At 50.0% G+C, this 14198-nt stretch overlaps 5 protein-coding genes across 5 annotated transcripts; 3 read left to right on the top strand and 2 right to left on the bottom strand.

Annotated features, from left to right (window-relative positions):
- Positions 1-2835: 2835 nt before the first annotated feature.
- On the top strand, positions 2836-4661 carry BO83DRAFT_403481 (uncharacterized protein; the record flags this gene model as incomplete). Its single annotated transcript, XM_025533621.1, has 10 exons — positions 2836-2858; positions 3122-3186; positions 3243-3339; positions 3506-3618; positions 3684-3722; positions 3749-3822; positions 3846-3930; positions 4223-4227; positions 4289-4360; positions 4425-4661. The coding sequence occupies 10 exons, from the start codon at positions 2836-2838 to the stop codon at positions 4659-4661; spliced, it is 810 nt and encodes a 269-aa protein (XP_025382713.1).
- Positions 4662-4838: 177 nt separating this feature from the next.
- BO83DRAFT_179373 (uncharacterized protein) lies at positions 4839-5748 on the top strand. Its single transcript, XM_025526461.1, has 2 exons — positions 4839-5191; positions 5273-5748. Exons 1-2 carry the CDS (start codon positions 5148-5150, stop codon positions 5553-5555), a joined length of 327 nt encoding a protein of 108 aa, XP_025382714.1. The 5' UTR covers positions 4839-5147; the 3' UTR covers positions 5556-5748.
- A 903-nt stretch (positions 5749-6651) lies between these two features.
- BO83DRAFT_421319 (asparagine--tRNA ligase DED81) lies at positions 6652-8749 on the bottom strand. Its single transcript, XM_025534988.1, has 2 exons — positions 7081-8749; positions 6652-6998 (listed from the first exon to the last, which is right to left on the bottom strand). Exons 1-2 carry the CDS (start codon positions 8676-8678, stop codon positions 6872-6874), a joined length of 1725 nt encoding a protein of 574 aa, XP_025382715.1. The 5' UTR covers positions 8679-8749; the 3' UTR covers positions 6652-6871.
- A 380-nt stretch (positions 8750-9129) lies between these two features.
- On the bottom strand, positions 9130-11009 carry BO83DRAFT_403484 (uncharacterized protein; the record flags this gene model as incomplete). Its single annotated transcript, XM_025533622.1, is given in 8 exon segments — positions 9130-9203; positions 9223-9242; positions 9336-9373; positions 9456-9527; positions 9604-9773; positions 10174-10275; positions 10724-10804; positions 10934-11009. 8 exon segments carry the CDS (start codon positions 11007-11009, stop codon positions 9130-9132), a joined length of 633 nt encoding a protein of 210 aa, XP_025382716.1.
- A 353-nt stretch (positions 11010-11362) lies between these two features.
- On the top strand, positions 11363-13864 carry BO83DRAFT_432075 (putative differentiation regulator (Nrd1); the record flags this gene model as incomplete). The annotated part of the gene is made up of 1 exon (XM_025535606.1): positions 11363-13864. The coding sequence occupies one exon, from the start codon at positions 11363-11365 to the stop codon at positions 13862-13864; it is 2502 nt and encodes an 833-aa protein (XP_025382717.1).
- Positions 13865-14198: the final 334 nt, after the last annotated feature.

Below are 14198 nucleotides of genomic sequence, written 5' to 3' on the forward strand. Positions count from 1 at the left end.
GGTGACCTGCACCTGAGATCACCATGTCGCGTCCCCATGGTAAAGGCTCGGGAAACAAGGTCCAAAGAATGCTGCTCTCCTACGAGTATGAATTCCAGGACAACACGTTTTGGTATGCTCTGGCGGAGCAGAGCCAAAAGACGTCAACAACATCGATATGGACTCATTTTTTGAGCAACTTAACCCATATCTCCCATCACTCCTGAACGCGTTCCTGAAAATACCACAGAACACATCAGTTTATATCTCCCAGGAGAATCCCTATTCTGCGAGTGGCTGAACAATATGTGGCTGTGGCCGATTACCTACCTACGGCATGTCTCACATTCCCAGCGGAAGGGCCTCACGCGCCACGCATAGTAGGCATAACTATAGATACAGGGATAAATTATCCGGAGCAAGGGAAAATAAACAAAACAACTGTAGGAATCATACTAACTACCCTTCGGAGACAAGGCACTACAGTAAGTATAATCAAAAGGTTATGTAATAATGTGAGTATGGTCATGCTCAAATAGCATAATTTATCTTGCTTGCATTGATGAAGATCAATTAGTGCAGGAGAAAAGCAGTACTAACTTTATACTTCGATCCAGCTAATCATACATACTACAGGGTAGATGAAAGTTTGGGAAGTGTACATAGTATTATACATAAACAGTGAGAATCAGGTCGGCGTCATAAGTGATTGTATCACAGGCATGACATAGTAAGATATATACAGCAGTTAATCAGATTACGACCATAGGAATAAACGAATACGTGAAGAAAAACTAGTCTCCCCCGTAGACGTGTTCAAATCCGTCGAGCTAAACTAATAAAGGTAAAGTACTTTCTTCAGGGCAGAAATTACTAAACTACGTGTAATCCTATTACCACAAACCATGTCACCTAATCCACACAAAAAAGAGGGTTGTCATGAAGAAACTTGCGAGGGGCGGCCCACAAATTCTGACATGGTAAGACGTGCGTGGACAATGCGCGAGTCAACTCACCCCTGAAGAGTCGTAGACCAGGTGGCAAATTCCCGAGGGACACCTCTTCAACTAGCCACGTTCAGCTTAGATGTGCTTCATCTAAGCTGATCATGACTTGCATATGCAAGCTTCGGATGCCTATCTTGAATATTATCATCCTGGAGGAACCTGCATATGGGGGGCTAAGGTGGACTAGTTCGAATATCTTCGTAGCCTGTACGGAGTAGTGAGAGGATGGACTTGCTCTAGTATGAGATTAGGCATATGTTCCTCTGTAGGCTGCTGCATAACCGGCCCAAAAAATGGGCTGCCAGATTCCACTGTGGCCCGGAAACAATCTCCGTAGGGCAGGCTATGGCAGCAGGCTCACGGAATGGTGCCAGCACATCTGGCTGAGACTCCGCCTCGAGACATGGTTCAGTAGACGTTCTGACAAACAACGACCGGAACCGAGTAAATATTCGCTTTTTGCCGTTGTTGTCATCGCGCTTCCTTATTTTCAAGTCGACAGTGACCAGTCAGTATGGACATGGATTTCCCTTAGAATGACCTATTCAGGCAGAGTACTGCACTCTGCGACGTACTGTTGGGTTTCTCATTGCTCGCAATAAATACGCGGAAGAGCGCCTCCACCGGTATACTTTGAATGCCAGCCGAAGCGAGACACCGAGCAAGGTCTGTTGTTGACTGTCAGATTTTGCAAATTCTGGATTGCAACCTCTCATGGCATGCCCAGGGCTGCTGAACAAGTGTAGTCGACAAGTCTTCACTGGTACAAGCCATACTTTGCATCGCTAACCCGCAATGTCATAAAGAGATGTCAAATGCGAGGAGTCCGCCGGAATTGTGAAGGCTCCACTGATATTTTGAGCCATAAGGTTAGTACTGATGCAAACTTCTCACACTTATCCTCTCACGGCATGCGCCTTGATAGTTTGTAAGCGTTGCCAGAACGCATGACCTTTTTCCTCGCGTTCGGGAGATGACTTCGGAGGCGTCCAGTAGTTGCCCAATGAGGATTCCTGGATGTATTTTCCTTCGCTAATGGGCACTCACCTTGGCGCTAGAAACCACCCGGTTCGTCTGGTTGCTGCTGCCCTTGCCCTGCTCCCTCCGCCCCCCTTTTCTCTCCAGGTAGGTATTCCTCATCTCCTTCAGGTTTTATGGTTGCTTCTTCTTAGCTGCCAGTGCCTAACCTGGAGCAGAACCCACGAATGTGATTGATCTACTAGAGAGACTGAAAACCGACTGGTAAGCGAAGACTACTTCACTTTCGACACAAATTTCTGGCTTCTGCAAAACTTTGCGCTTGCACGGACAATACTGGGCGTAAGCTCGCCTTCTGCGCGGTTTGGTCAGAGCCGAAATATAGTCCTCTACAGTTGGCTCTTACCTCTACTTCCGAGACGTCTTGCCCACGCCCACAATAGCCAGTGTTCTCACGGCGGGCGATTGGACTTTCCGTCGTTGCGAATCCGGTCAATCCCCGGAAATGAAGCAAGCCAGATTCTCATAACATCTTCCGAACTCTTACAGCAGCCTGCCCGCCGGTGGAGCGCCAGAATGGACTCTGGCAGGTCTGGACAATTTGTAGGGTCGGCCCGATGCCTTGATCACCGAGATGTTGGCATTTGAACAGGACAAGGCGTGCCAAAGCGCGAACGAAGCTTGGTATGCAGTTGCTTGGAATAGCACCTTTCTACTAATTTATCAGCATCACCCAATCATTTCAAACTCGATAGACTGCACTACACTCGGCATTCAATCGGTGGAGTCTCTGCCCAATGTTGATGCCCGATCAAGAAAGCCAGACCTGGTTGTACGGATCAAACTTAGGACGTCGCACATGGCACCTTCGATGCAAGCGTATCGAACGGAGTTGTACCTTGACAGGCCTGACGTTCATGCTAAAGCGCACTAGTTCCCGTGACGTAACCAAACATATGACAGCATACTCAGTCGCTGATCCAACACACGAGCGTGATTGACGATTGCGATACGAGCGAGAAATCTATTCTGGAGTCACACAACAGACGGTAGTCATATAAAGTGAAGTCCTGAGCACCACGTGTATCTTTTGCAGGCTTGCAACGAAGCTTTAGATCTGGTGGATGCCTGAGTTCATTGTGATGAAACCATCGAAGATTGACGCTAGATCTGCACGTCAAATCGAGCCAGACTACAAAGCTTGGCGCTCATTCGAACAGGGGTCCTTACCACCCATGCAAGTCCAGCACAAGCAACGACCTTCGGTTCCATAGAGAGACGTCTTTGGTATAATACGGCAGATTGTCCTAGATGCGCTTTACGAGCATACCGAACCGATGGGGTGCTCGCGAAAACGATCTGAGGTGCCCTCACTGTGCCTAAAGCCTAACAGTTGGAAACCAAAGATCATCGCGCTTCCTGTGGTATTCTCTTTCCCTCTTCGGAGTGTACTGAGCTTGACCGAAAGGCACGTCTCGGATTCACTCGATAATCGGAATGACTGGAGCAAGTCTTCAGCTCTCAGAGGAGACACTTTATAGGTGTGAAACTTGCGAGGCGGATTGTGTATACCCCAACATGCCTGCGAGCAGAATGCTCAGAGGACTGACAAGCCAGTTATGCCATGGATTTGTGCCACATCGAGAATTTGCCAGTATATATTGGGGTAGTCAAACCGGAAGATGAATCCGTGTCTTGATACCATTATGGTGCCCTCAGCCACTACCAGTGTGTTTCCACCGAAGACAAACAATCGCCGTTTTCTTGGATTAGTTGACAACAAGATGACAACAAGACGCAACGCGGGACCGTTGAGATCCTAGATGACCTGATGCTGATGACACCAAACTCTGAATCCGTATCTCTTTCTTGTTGCGGGAGGACGATTTTCGAGAAACTTGTCGCGATAAATTCGAGGTCAGGAGGCGATTCTGGTTCTCGGCAGGTACGATTCCACTCATTCCTCGTCATCGATATGCAGGTCTGCGAGAGAGAAAGTATTTGATGTGACGCCTTGTTACATAAGTGTCAGTTCATAGCTTCCATAGAAGCAAACTCTTCTGCCAGGCAGTGAAGCATTTCCACAGTCAAACGGGGGCTAATACAATAGTCACAAAAGCTGGTGGCGGCTGCCCGCCGACTTGGAGCCAGGCTGTTGCATCGCGAAATCTTCCCACATTTGATACATAATATCGTAGGTATAAAGGATCAGCATTGCAATGACCAGACAGTCTTGGGGAGGAAAAAAGGGAAGAGAGGAAAGGTCAGTGACCCGGTTGACGTATAGTCACGGCACCAGATGTTCTAGCGTGCAACTACAAAAGCGATGTTTCCCCGAATCGGCGGCGGAGACGAGAGGGAGCGAGGATTGGCTGGGAGATTTCTCCGCGAGCACAGTACCAAAGATCCCCCAAACCAACTAACAGGCCTAACCTTACAGTGCTCTGTGTTTGCGGGTAGCTTTATTCCATGGTTCTTGACTGGCCCGCTCGGCCAAATGTGCCTGCGGATAACAAAGTCGCCCGCAAAATGGTCACATATGGTGCTGGTCTGATGGGGTACCATCGAGGGAGCAAAACCGTGCCCGGTCAGGACAGCGCAATGATGATCCTTTCTGGGCTTTGCCCTCTGCAATACCGTCCTATGGCTTCTCCAGGGCCTGTGATCGATCTGCTGAACACCCTAATGAGGAACTGACTCTTGGCCAATAGAATAATCCCTGTTCGCGTGGCTTAGGTCAGAGGATGGACACTCCCCCCTCCCAACCCGACAGCTGTCTCTTCCTAGCCTCAGATATCCCCTCTCAATAATTCCACCATTAAGCGGAATATTATTGTTGGGCCATTGGGCGGCAGCACCCAAGTGCGTGGTCAACCACTGCATCAACAGCCTGGGCATAGCTTGCCTCCACTGGTAACTCGGCTAAGCTCTTTGGGATCAAAAGGCACCCATATTACGGAGTACACCTGTCACCAGATCAACTGATTTCCTTGTCTTGTGGGGCACTGTTCAGCCTGGACCTTCCTCGATATCAGTCGCCACTTCACTTCTCTAATCTGATCCTTATCGTTCCTGCAACGTTATAATATACACCCCACCGCCGAGCAGCCATCTCGACGAAAAACAAACGAGGGGCATCTCCACAGGTTGGGATTCGAGACTCCCGCCTCTGCAGACAACAGGATGAGACAAGAAAACACTGGCTCGTCACTAAACGGCGACCACAGGTAGGTACCTTACTGTTAACAACTTTGTATATTTCGCCCGTATCCTCTTGACAGTATCGGTTGACTGTTTATTGCCAATAGTCGCCGCAACCAGAGCAGTCAAAGCGCGCGTCTCGAGCCTCCAAACGACTCTTCTCAAACATCTGACCGACTCGCCGAGGAACTGGATTATTACCGAAGCTTTCTCGAACAGCTTCTAGGATTAGTCCGCAATGGAGACCAGGATACTGTCAATCAGATGGTCTCCATGATTCGTTCGGACGCCACCCACCAGCAAATTCTGGCAGCCTTGTCTGAGAATTCCGCCAACGATGGCCAGACTACCCAAGGGGCCCGTGGTCGGAATAATCACAACCCGAACTGAATGACTTCAACCCTGCTATGCCTCGCATCTCCAGCAGATTGTCTGCATGACGCATGATCGTTTGATAAGGTCTTCACAAGGTTTCCTGGTCCCCTTTGAACGCAGATGAGGGTGGTGAGATACAGCTAGACGAGTTATTCGTATATCTTTTGGTCTAGTATCATATTAGTCGGCTCTTTCAAGATAAGGAAAGTCTACGTATCTATCGTCTCACATATTATTCCAGAGAGAGCCGCCACCAGCAGCATAGATGGCCGCCGTGTGCTGAGAGAACGCTGTGTACGATCCTCTAGACCAGCAAATGTCTCGCACCAGGTACTGTGTTGCAGTCAGGCTCTTGTTGCACCGGTCTATCTCAGTTAGCATACTGTATTCCTAGAGGGGCCATGTTAACTGTCCCTATGGACAGAGCTTGCTTTTCCAATGGAGGCCGGCCTTGGACGCACCATTATCCATATCTGCCCCCTACACTTTTGGCTCAGCATAGCGATGTGCTTGTCGCGACTCTGAATGCCCACTATGGTGACATAGAGTGTTCAGCGAGCGATATCGGCTTGGCTGCTTCCTGCAGGGAAGCTGCATGAGAAACCATCAATGAAAGCCGTCACTTACCTAAACCAATTATACATGTTAATTGTCGCACTCGATCACCCAATTCGAAATTTGACAATAAGGACTAATGAGTTGAGAAAGTGATCGAGCGATCATCATATGTAGAGAGACAGTAGAAGTAGTAGTAGTAGTCGCTGCTCGTGATGTCAAACGGAGCTAAACCCCCTTGAGCGTCCAACCAACAACATCCTTGGCTGCAGACTGTGGTGGTGCCTTCTCAGTACGGGTCTTTCTTGCAGTGTTATATTAGTATTCCCCCACTTACGACGTCAACTTCTTCCCAGTGATATGGTGACTCACTGTCTACTTACTGCGTTTGTCTACGGATCGATATTATGACGGACTGTAGTGTAAAGACGCAGTTTTAGTACTCCTTTACTTTCATCACGACCCACACTGGTCTCACTTCCAGACTCGATAGCTTTCATGTACGTCGACGTCAACGGCTTCTATTTCTTCATTTATAAGAAGCTGGTGTCGAAGCGACCGTATAATGACGGCTACAATATCGTTAGGATATGGAATTAAAAAACAATCAGAATGATACTTTACGATAGGTCCTGTAATGCTACCAGAATTTCATGAAACATGACGATTTGCTTTCATAGTCGATATCAGAGAGTATTACCATCACCACCGATATCACATCTGGGATGAATCGATGTATCATGTATCTATAAATCCTGTCTATGACATCAAAGCGCCTAAGGAGTGCAACGGCCCGTGAAACGAGGATACAAGGAGCAGTCGCGAACGGTGTAACGAGCACACAACCAAGCCAAGAAACGTTCGAGACCAAGACCGTAACCACCGTGAGGGGAGGTACCGTACCTATATTGTAGATGCATATTAGTTATACGCCTCTTTAGAAAAAATTACATGACGGGGTGAGGCTCGTGAAGGCTTGACTTACTTGCGCTGGTCAGTGTACCAGTAGTATGGGGAAGGATCCATGCCTTCGTGCTTGTAGGCGGCCATGAGCTCATCCCAGTCGTCCATTCTCATACTACCACCGACGATCTCACCAACACCAGGCATGAGAACGTCCACACTCTCAGTGACACGGCGGTCTTCAACGTCCTTCTTCATGTAGAAAGCCTTGATCTCAGCGGGGAAATGGGTCAGGAAGATGGGCTGGTTGATGATATCGGTCATCTTTCTCTCAGCAGCCTCGGCAATGTCATCACCGAACTCGTGAGGCTTGCCCTCCTCGTTGGGGATGTCGTGTTCCCGCAGCCATTCAATGGCATCGGAGTACTTCATCCGCTTGAAGGGGCGGCTGGGGGGCTTGAAGTCGGGGTTGAGTTTCTCGATGAGAGCCTTGGTGGCCGGCTCAGCCAGAGTCAGATCAATAACACGGCAGATGACGTGCTCAAGGTGATCAAGGAGGTCGTTGAAAGTGATGAAGTCAAGCTCTGCCTCGATGTGGGTGTACTCGGACAGATGGCGACGGGTAAGCGACTTCTCAGCGCGGAAAGAAGGGCACACACAGAAGACATCACCAAGGGAGGGGAGGCAAGTCTCCAGGTAAAGCTGGGAGGACTGAGTCAAATAAGCATTCTCGCCATAGTAGTCGAAACCAAACAAGGTGCTTCCACCCTCCACCTGAGTCTGAACCATGGCAGGAGGGGTGACTTCCAGCATGCGGTTCTCTTCGAAGGTCTGACGGAAAGCCCGGAGGGTAGCCGCGCGAACCTTCATGACTGACGAGGCGGTCTCACCACGGAGGACGAGGTGACGGTTGTCATAGAGGGTTTGGGGATCAGCATCAGGTGCAACTCTAGTGGTGATAGCCTCCTTGTCACCAGCAGCGCGGCCAATGATAGTGTAAAAATCGGCGTGCAGCTCACGGTTGTTGGGAGCATGTTGCTTAGGGGGGACGGCACGCATCTCACCATGGATAGCAATCGAGGTCTCAAGGGTAAGAGTCATGGCATCGTAAGTCTTACACAGGTTGCCCGTCAGGACGCACTGCAGGTAGCCATAGCCATCGGTCAGAGTGAGGAAGATAACGTCCTTCTGAGCACGCAGGCGGTGAACTCTTCCAACCACACGAACACGAGTTCCAGGAATCTCAGACTCGGGGGATCCCAGCTTGACAACAGCCGGATCAGTCACATCAAGACGGATCTTGGTGGGCTTGGGAAGTGATGTGTCCTCCGTAAGAACGACCTTCTTTGCCTCCTCAAGGATAGCCTGTCGCTTCTCAGCCTCCTGCTTCTCACGGATAGCCAATTCTTGTTCCTTCGCAGCCTTTCTCTTCCGTTGCTCATACAGGTTGGTGGCCTTCTTGACCGCCGACTTCGTGGCCGGCTTCCACTCCAATTTAGACGCGGGGTCGGCACCTGCCTCCGTGGGCTCACTCTGGGACTTGCGGGTCAAGTACTGGTTGCCATCGGTAGGAGCGTGCTGCAAGAAAGCATGAAGGAGAGTCTTGTAGGGGGCAGATTCGGTTCCGTTGGCGGTCGAGTCGTCCCTGCCGACATCTTCGTCAATGTAGATAGAAGCCATTTTGGTGCCTCAGGTGTAGGGATCTGGCCAGCGCGAGTGAATTGTTGGGGGGGGGGGGGATGGGCTGGGCTCTGGCGGAGATGTCAGTCAAATGTGTTGCGGAGACGCATTTGAGTCACCACGAGAGTCTTCTTATCGGGCGCTCATAGGCATTGAGTGATAAGACAAAATGACAGAAAGCACTCACATGTAGACCAGCACTCTGATCAGGAAGGCGACTATGCAGCAAGTCCCGCGGGAATGGAGGCCGAAATGTTCAACTCGCACAGTGTGGAAGTGAACAGTGGAGGGGTAAATTTTTGGATCCCGATATCCCCACGTATTATTCAGGCATCAATAAGGCATACACTCTGCCGCCCAGCACGGATACTACCTTATCTAACCACTTGGAGACCCGGGATAATCCTACGTCCGGACGATGTAGTACAGTAGCCATTATGCACCGGATCCATTAGTTATGAGCAAAATCGAGGGTTTCATGCTTGGGATGAAGTAGTCCTGAGAAGAAGACACATCCAATGATGTCTAAGATAAGGCCCCTCACGCCGATAGAGACAGGAAGCGCTACCGTTTTGAATATCTCAATTGCCATGTCATATCTTCTAAAGATGTTTCTTGTCTTCTCAACCAGCAATCCTATGGGCATTAACTCTGTACGGATTAGTGAAAGGGTTATAACTGTACGAAGTATGGTACTGGCCATTTGCAAAAAGGCCGCCATGGAAGGTAGGCCTAAGGCGCCAAGACCCTATTGTTCTGCAGCCGGATCGGATCAACACATAGTCCGTCAGGACCAAGAGCCGCTGACCAGGACACCCCACCAACACAGATCGTTCGTAGACGCTGTGGCTGGTTGAAAAGTCTCCTGTTAGCCCCGAATTCTGGCACTTCCGCTGATTGATCAATCATTTATGATCAGAATGACCGATCGCAATGTGGGAAAAGCAAAGACCCAACTGATGCATCTCAGGGGATGGCATAACTCCTGGAGGCGCTGATACCGCTGCTGCAGGGCGATAGAACGAATTATAGATTTCTCAGCATCTGCCTTGGCCGAAATTACGCTGTCTCCCGAACTTATTAGTCGGCCATCGTCTGAACACGAACCAGAAGCGGTTGCTTTGGGCAGGCTACTTGATACCACCCATTCTGAGATCGAATGATAGCAGAACAAAGCGCTTCAATCAGCGTGGAAGCGCAGCATGCTTCAGAGTGGGAGAGCCGCTGCTTAGTGCTGCTCATGCGACGGATGACAGATGGTTGGATGGAGACCATTTCCCCATCTTTTGCCTCAAAAGTATGGATCTGCTAAAACCTTTCACTCCACAAGAATTGATTACGCTATTACTATAATTATCCATTGGGACTTTTCCCGCAGTCACAATGATGGTTCAAATTCACCATGGAGAATTGACTGGTTGAGGAATCCTTCTGCCGCAAATCCCCTTTTCTACCCACCTGCTTTTCCTCCCCCTTTGATACATCGATTACATACTTGCTGCTCTGTCTCGGCCCATTCCTTGCTTACCTGACCCTGTACCAGTCTGTCTCTTTTTGGCTAGTTCCTCGCGTTCTTTACTATCTGGGATTGTTGGTTCTCCCACAACAGTTCCCTTGGTTCGATTGTGATTTTGTTTTAATTACTTGAGTTGTTGATGATAATATTCTGATAAGCTTTCATTTGTTTGATTACTGTTTACTTGCATTTCTATAAGGTAGTTTGGGAAACGCAAGAGAAGAATCGGAGGGTGTTGTTCTTGTTCTGTCCTCGCGGATATCGTTCATTCATTATTATCTTTATTTTCTCCTCACTATTTATCGCGCCTGTGTCCCTCAAACACGCGCCCCCCTTTTTCCCCTACCAGGGGCCCTCTTTTTTCCCTCACCTTTCTTTTCCGCTTAACTTGTACTGGCGGCTGTAACCTTTTAGTTTAATTGTTCTTTGCAATTACTTTCTCTCTTTCCCTTTGCTTTTCTTTTACTCTTCGTCTACTGTTATTACCACTTATCCCTTTTCAGTTGGATTGTCGGCGGCCTTTGGATACCTTCTTTGTCAACGTTTGGGTCCGCTACAACCTGGCACTCTGGCAGGTCTGGGGCGTTCTCCCTCTCCAGTACTCCGTACTCTCATTTGACAGGGCCACCTTTATTTTATCATTATTTTTATCTATTATCTTTGTCCTCCCATTTTAATCTCGGTTGGATCGCAGTCGGAGCACAACATCACTCTTGCTTTAGTCTCTCGGCCTCCTCACCCGCAAAGCCCCCTAAAGCAACTAAACCAGCGCAGGTTTGTCTCCGTTTCCACCAACTCAACCACTCATTGTCCATGCACATTCCAATTGACTAGCGGGATCCCTTCTAGACACGTCTTTATTGGCAGTCTTTCTGCTCCGTGCTCTTTGCCGTCCTTTCTGCTCTTCTTTCTCAGTTTGGTTACCCTCATTCTGGCCTCTTCAGGTCTCTGTTTTCTTCCTTATTTTCCCCCTTCTCTTTTTGGGGGTGATCATCGGGCCCGGCCTTTTTTCCCTCTCTCCTGGCCATTCCTACCGTGTTGATTGCCTAGTACGTCCTCTCCCCCTTGACTAAGTGATATCGTTAATTTCCATCGACCACGAACTCATCTTAATCCGTTTTCCTTCATTAGGAGGACAATTGTGTCCTACTCGCTCCCTTCCCTCGCCATGCAAACCTCCGATGCAAGCATTCCGAGTCGTCTGATCCCTTCCAAGTTTTCCCACCTCAACGCGGACAGCACCGGCTTCTCTCACGGAGCATACGCCTCCAACAATATTCCCCTGCAGGGCCTAACGGACCGGAACGCTCGTCGAGCCAATATCCCTGCGATTAATACTTCTGCTCCCGTCTCGGACAACATGGCCGCCTCTGGCGCCGCGTTTGACATGAACTTCACTCCCCTGCTACCTTCTCAGCTGCTGCTTGGTAGCCCCTTTCAGCCGGGTACTCCTTCTGCATTCGCCTCGCCTCAATTCGCCAATTTCGGCGGCTTTCCTCAGACGAATGCCTCATCACATGCCCAGAATCATCAGAGTCACCATCAGCTCGGAAGTCCAACCCAGCCCTCGCAGAATGCTGGCCTATATTCTAGTATGATGTCGACGGATGGTATAGGTAATTCTCAAATGCTGGGAGCTCCTCAGTCTCCTGTTGGTGGGATGGGGCCACTGGGCAACGCAGGGTACGGAAGTCCCGCTGCCTCGGTGACCCCTGGCTTGCTTTCGGGTACGAGCCGAACCGTATACCTAGGCAACATCCCGGCAGAAACCTCCGCAGAAGAGATCTTGAATCATGTTCGAAGCGGTCAAATCGAGTCGGTTCGTTTGCTTCCCGATAAGAACTGTGCTTTCATCTCCTTCCTGGACAGCAACTCCGCAACCCACTTTCACTCGGATGCAATCTTGAAGAAGCTTGCCATCAAGGGGAATGACATCAAGGTGGGTTGGGGCAAACCCTCCCAGGTGCCTACTTCGGTCGCTTTGGCTGTGCAGCAGTCCGGCGCATCGCGGAATGTATACCTGGGCAATCTGTCGGAGGACATGACAGAAGAGGAACTGCGGGAGGAGCTAGGAAAATTCGGGCCTATCGATACCGTCAAGATCGTCAAGGAGAAGGCGATTGGATTCGTCCACTTCCTGTCCATCAGCAACGCGATGAAGGCTGTTTCTCAACTTCCTCAAGAGGCTAAGTGGCAGGCACCCAGGCGCGTATTCTACGGCAAAGATCGGTGCGCTTATGTTTCCAAAACACAGCAGCAAAATGCAGCTCAGTTCCTGGGTATTGCCCCTGGTTATGCACACATCCTCAATTCGGCGGACCGTGATTTGATCACCAACGCACTCGCTCAGCAATCTGTGGCCGCCGCAGCTGTGGCCACCACAGCCGGCGGAGTTAACAACTTGGGCAACCGGACCATATATTTGGGCAACATTCACCCCGAAACGACTATCGAGGAGATTTGCAACGTTGTACGTGGTGGTTTGCTGCATCATATTCGCTATATTCCCGATAAGCATATCTGTTTTGTCACTTTCATTGATCCTACGTCAGCCGCATCATTCTACGCCTTGAGCAACCTGCAGGGCCTCATGATTCATAACCGTCGTCTGAAGATTGGCTGGGGTAAGCATTCCGGTCCTCTTCCGCCAGCTATCGCCCTGGCCGTGAGTGGCGGTGCTTCTCGTAATGTCTATGTCGGTAATCTTGATGAGACCTGGTCGGAGGAGCGCCTTCGCCAAGACTTCTCCGAATATGGAGAGATCGAGCTTGTGAACACGCTCCGTGAAAAGAGCTGCGCATTTGTCAATTTCACCAACATCGCCAATGCCATCAAGGCGATTGAAGGGATGCGGAACCGCGACGAATACAAGCGATTCAAGATCAACTTTGGGAAGGATCGCTGCGGAAACCCCCCGCGTCAAGCTGGTAATGGAGGTCCGCAGGGTCGTAATGGGTCCGGGTTTGAGGGACCTCAGTCACCTTCTCCAGCCTTGAATGGCTTCCAGCAGAACCTAAGCCAATCTGGCTCGGGCTCTAGCCCGACTCATCCTGCGCTGTCTCCTGCCCCAGGGTCTACGGGTTCTCAGAATGGTCAGCACCACAGGCATCCCCTGCAGACCGTCTCATCCCCATCTGGCATTTTGAATGTCGGTGCAAACAATCCTTTGACGATGTACCTCAACCAAATGTCCGCCCAGCAAGCTCAGGAGCAGGAAAACCGGCTGAATGACCCCATGACCTTAGCTGGTCTCCAGTCCCAGCCTCAACCGCCACAACAGCAGTCGCTCTACAATGGCGCGAGCACTGGTGAGCTTTCCAACGGCAGCATCGAGGCCCCGTTGCACCAACACAAGCCGTCGACCAACGGATTCTTGAATGTAACCAACGGCTCTACGGGCCCCGGCCACCATGCTACTGCTAGCACCAGCAGCCTGAATGTGCCACGGGCGCAACATTCCCGGGCCGTGAGTTTGCCATCGTTTTCTCAGGAGCCTTTCGGGTCTGTTTCGAGCCAGCCTCCCCGTTCCGGAATTGCTCATCAGCCACAAAGCAGCTTTTCAAGCTTCACCTCTGCTCTAGGCGGTCTCAGCCATGCCGGCTTCGGGTTGGCCATCCAGAACGAGAGTTCGCTGCCCGGCTGGGCTGAGGAGGAGATTGGAGCTAAATAATTGCACCCTGCCGCTGCAAGGGTGATGCCCGCTATTCCACTTGATGAGCATAGCCATTCTTCTTCTGCGTTCTGTTCCATCTATATTGCTTTGCCACTTGGCTAATTCCTTCGATATCTCCATTCCGATTTCTTTCTTTGTATTGGTTTCATTTCACTTCACTTTGGTTTTTCTCTCTTTCTTTTAATTGTGCAAATTTCCTTTCTCCGGCAACCCCCTCTTACCGATTTTAATATTCCTTTATTCCTATACCATCCTATGTATTGCTAGCTGGGCATGATCTTCTTCATCTTCTTTTGCCTTTCTTTCTTGTCATTTCCATACTTTGATTCTG

Source organism: Aspergillus eucalypticola, assembly GCF_003184535.1.
Source record: "Aspergillus eucalypticola CBS 122712 chromosome Unknown BO83scaffold_40, whole genome shotgun sequence".
Classification (NCBI taxonomy): Eukaryota; Fungi; Ascomycota; class Eurotiomycetes; order Eurotiales; family Aspergillaceae; genus Aspergillus; species Aspergillus eucalypticola.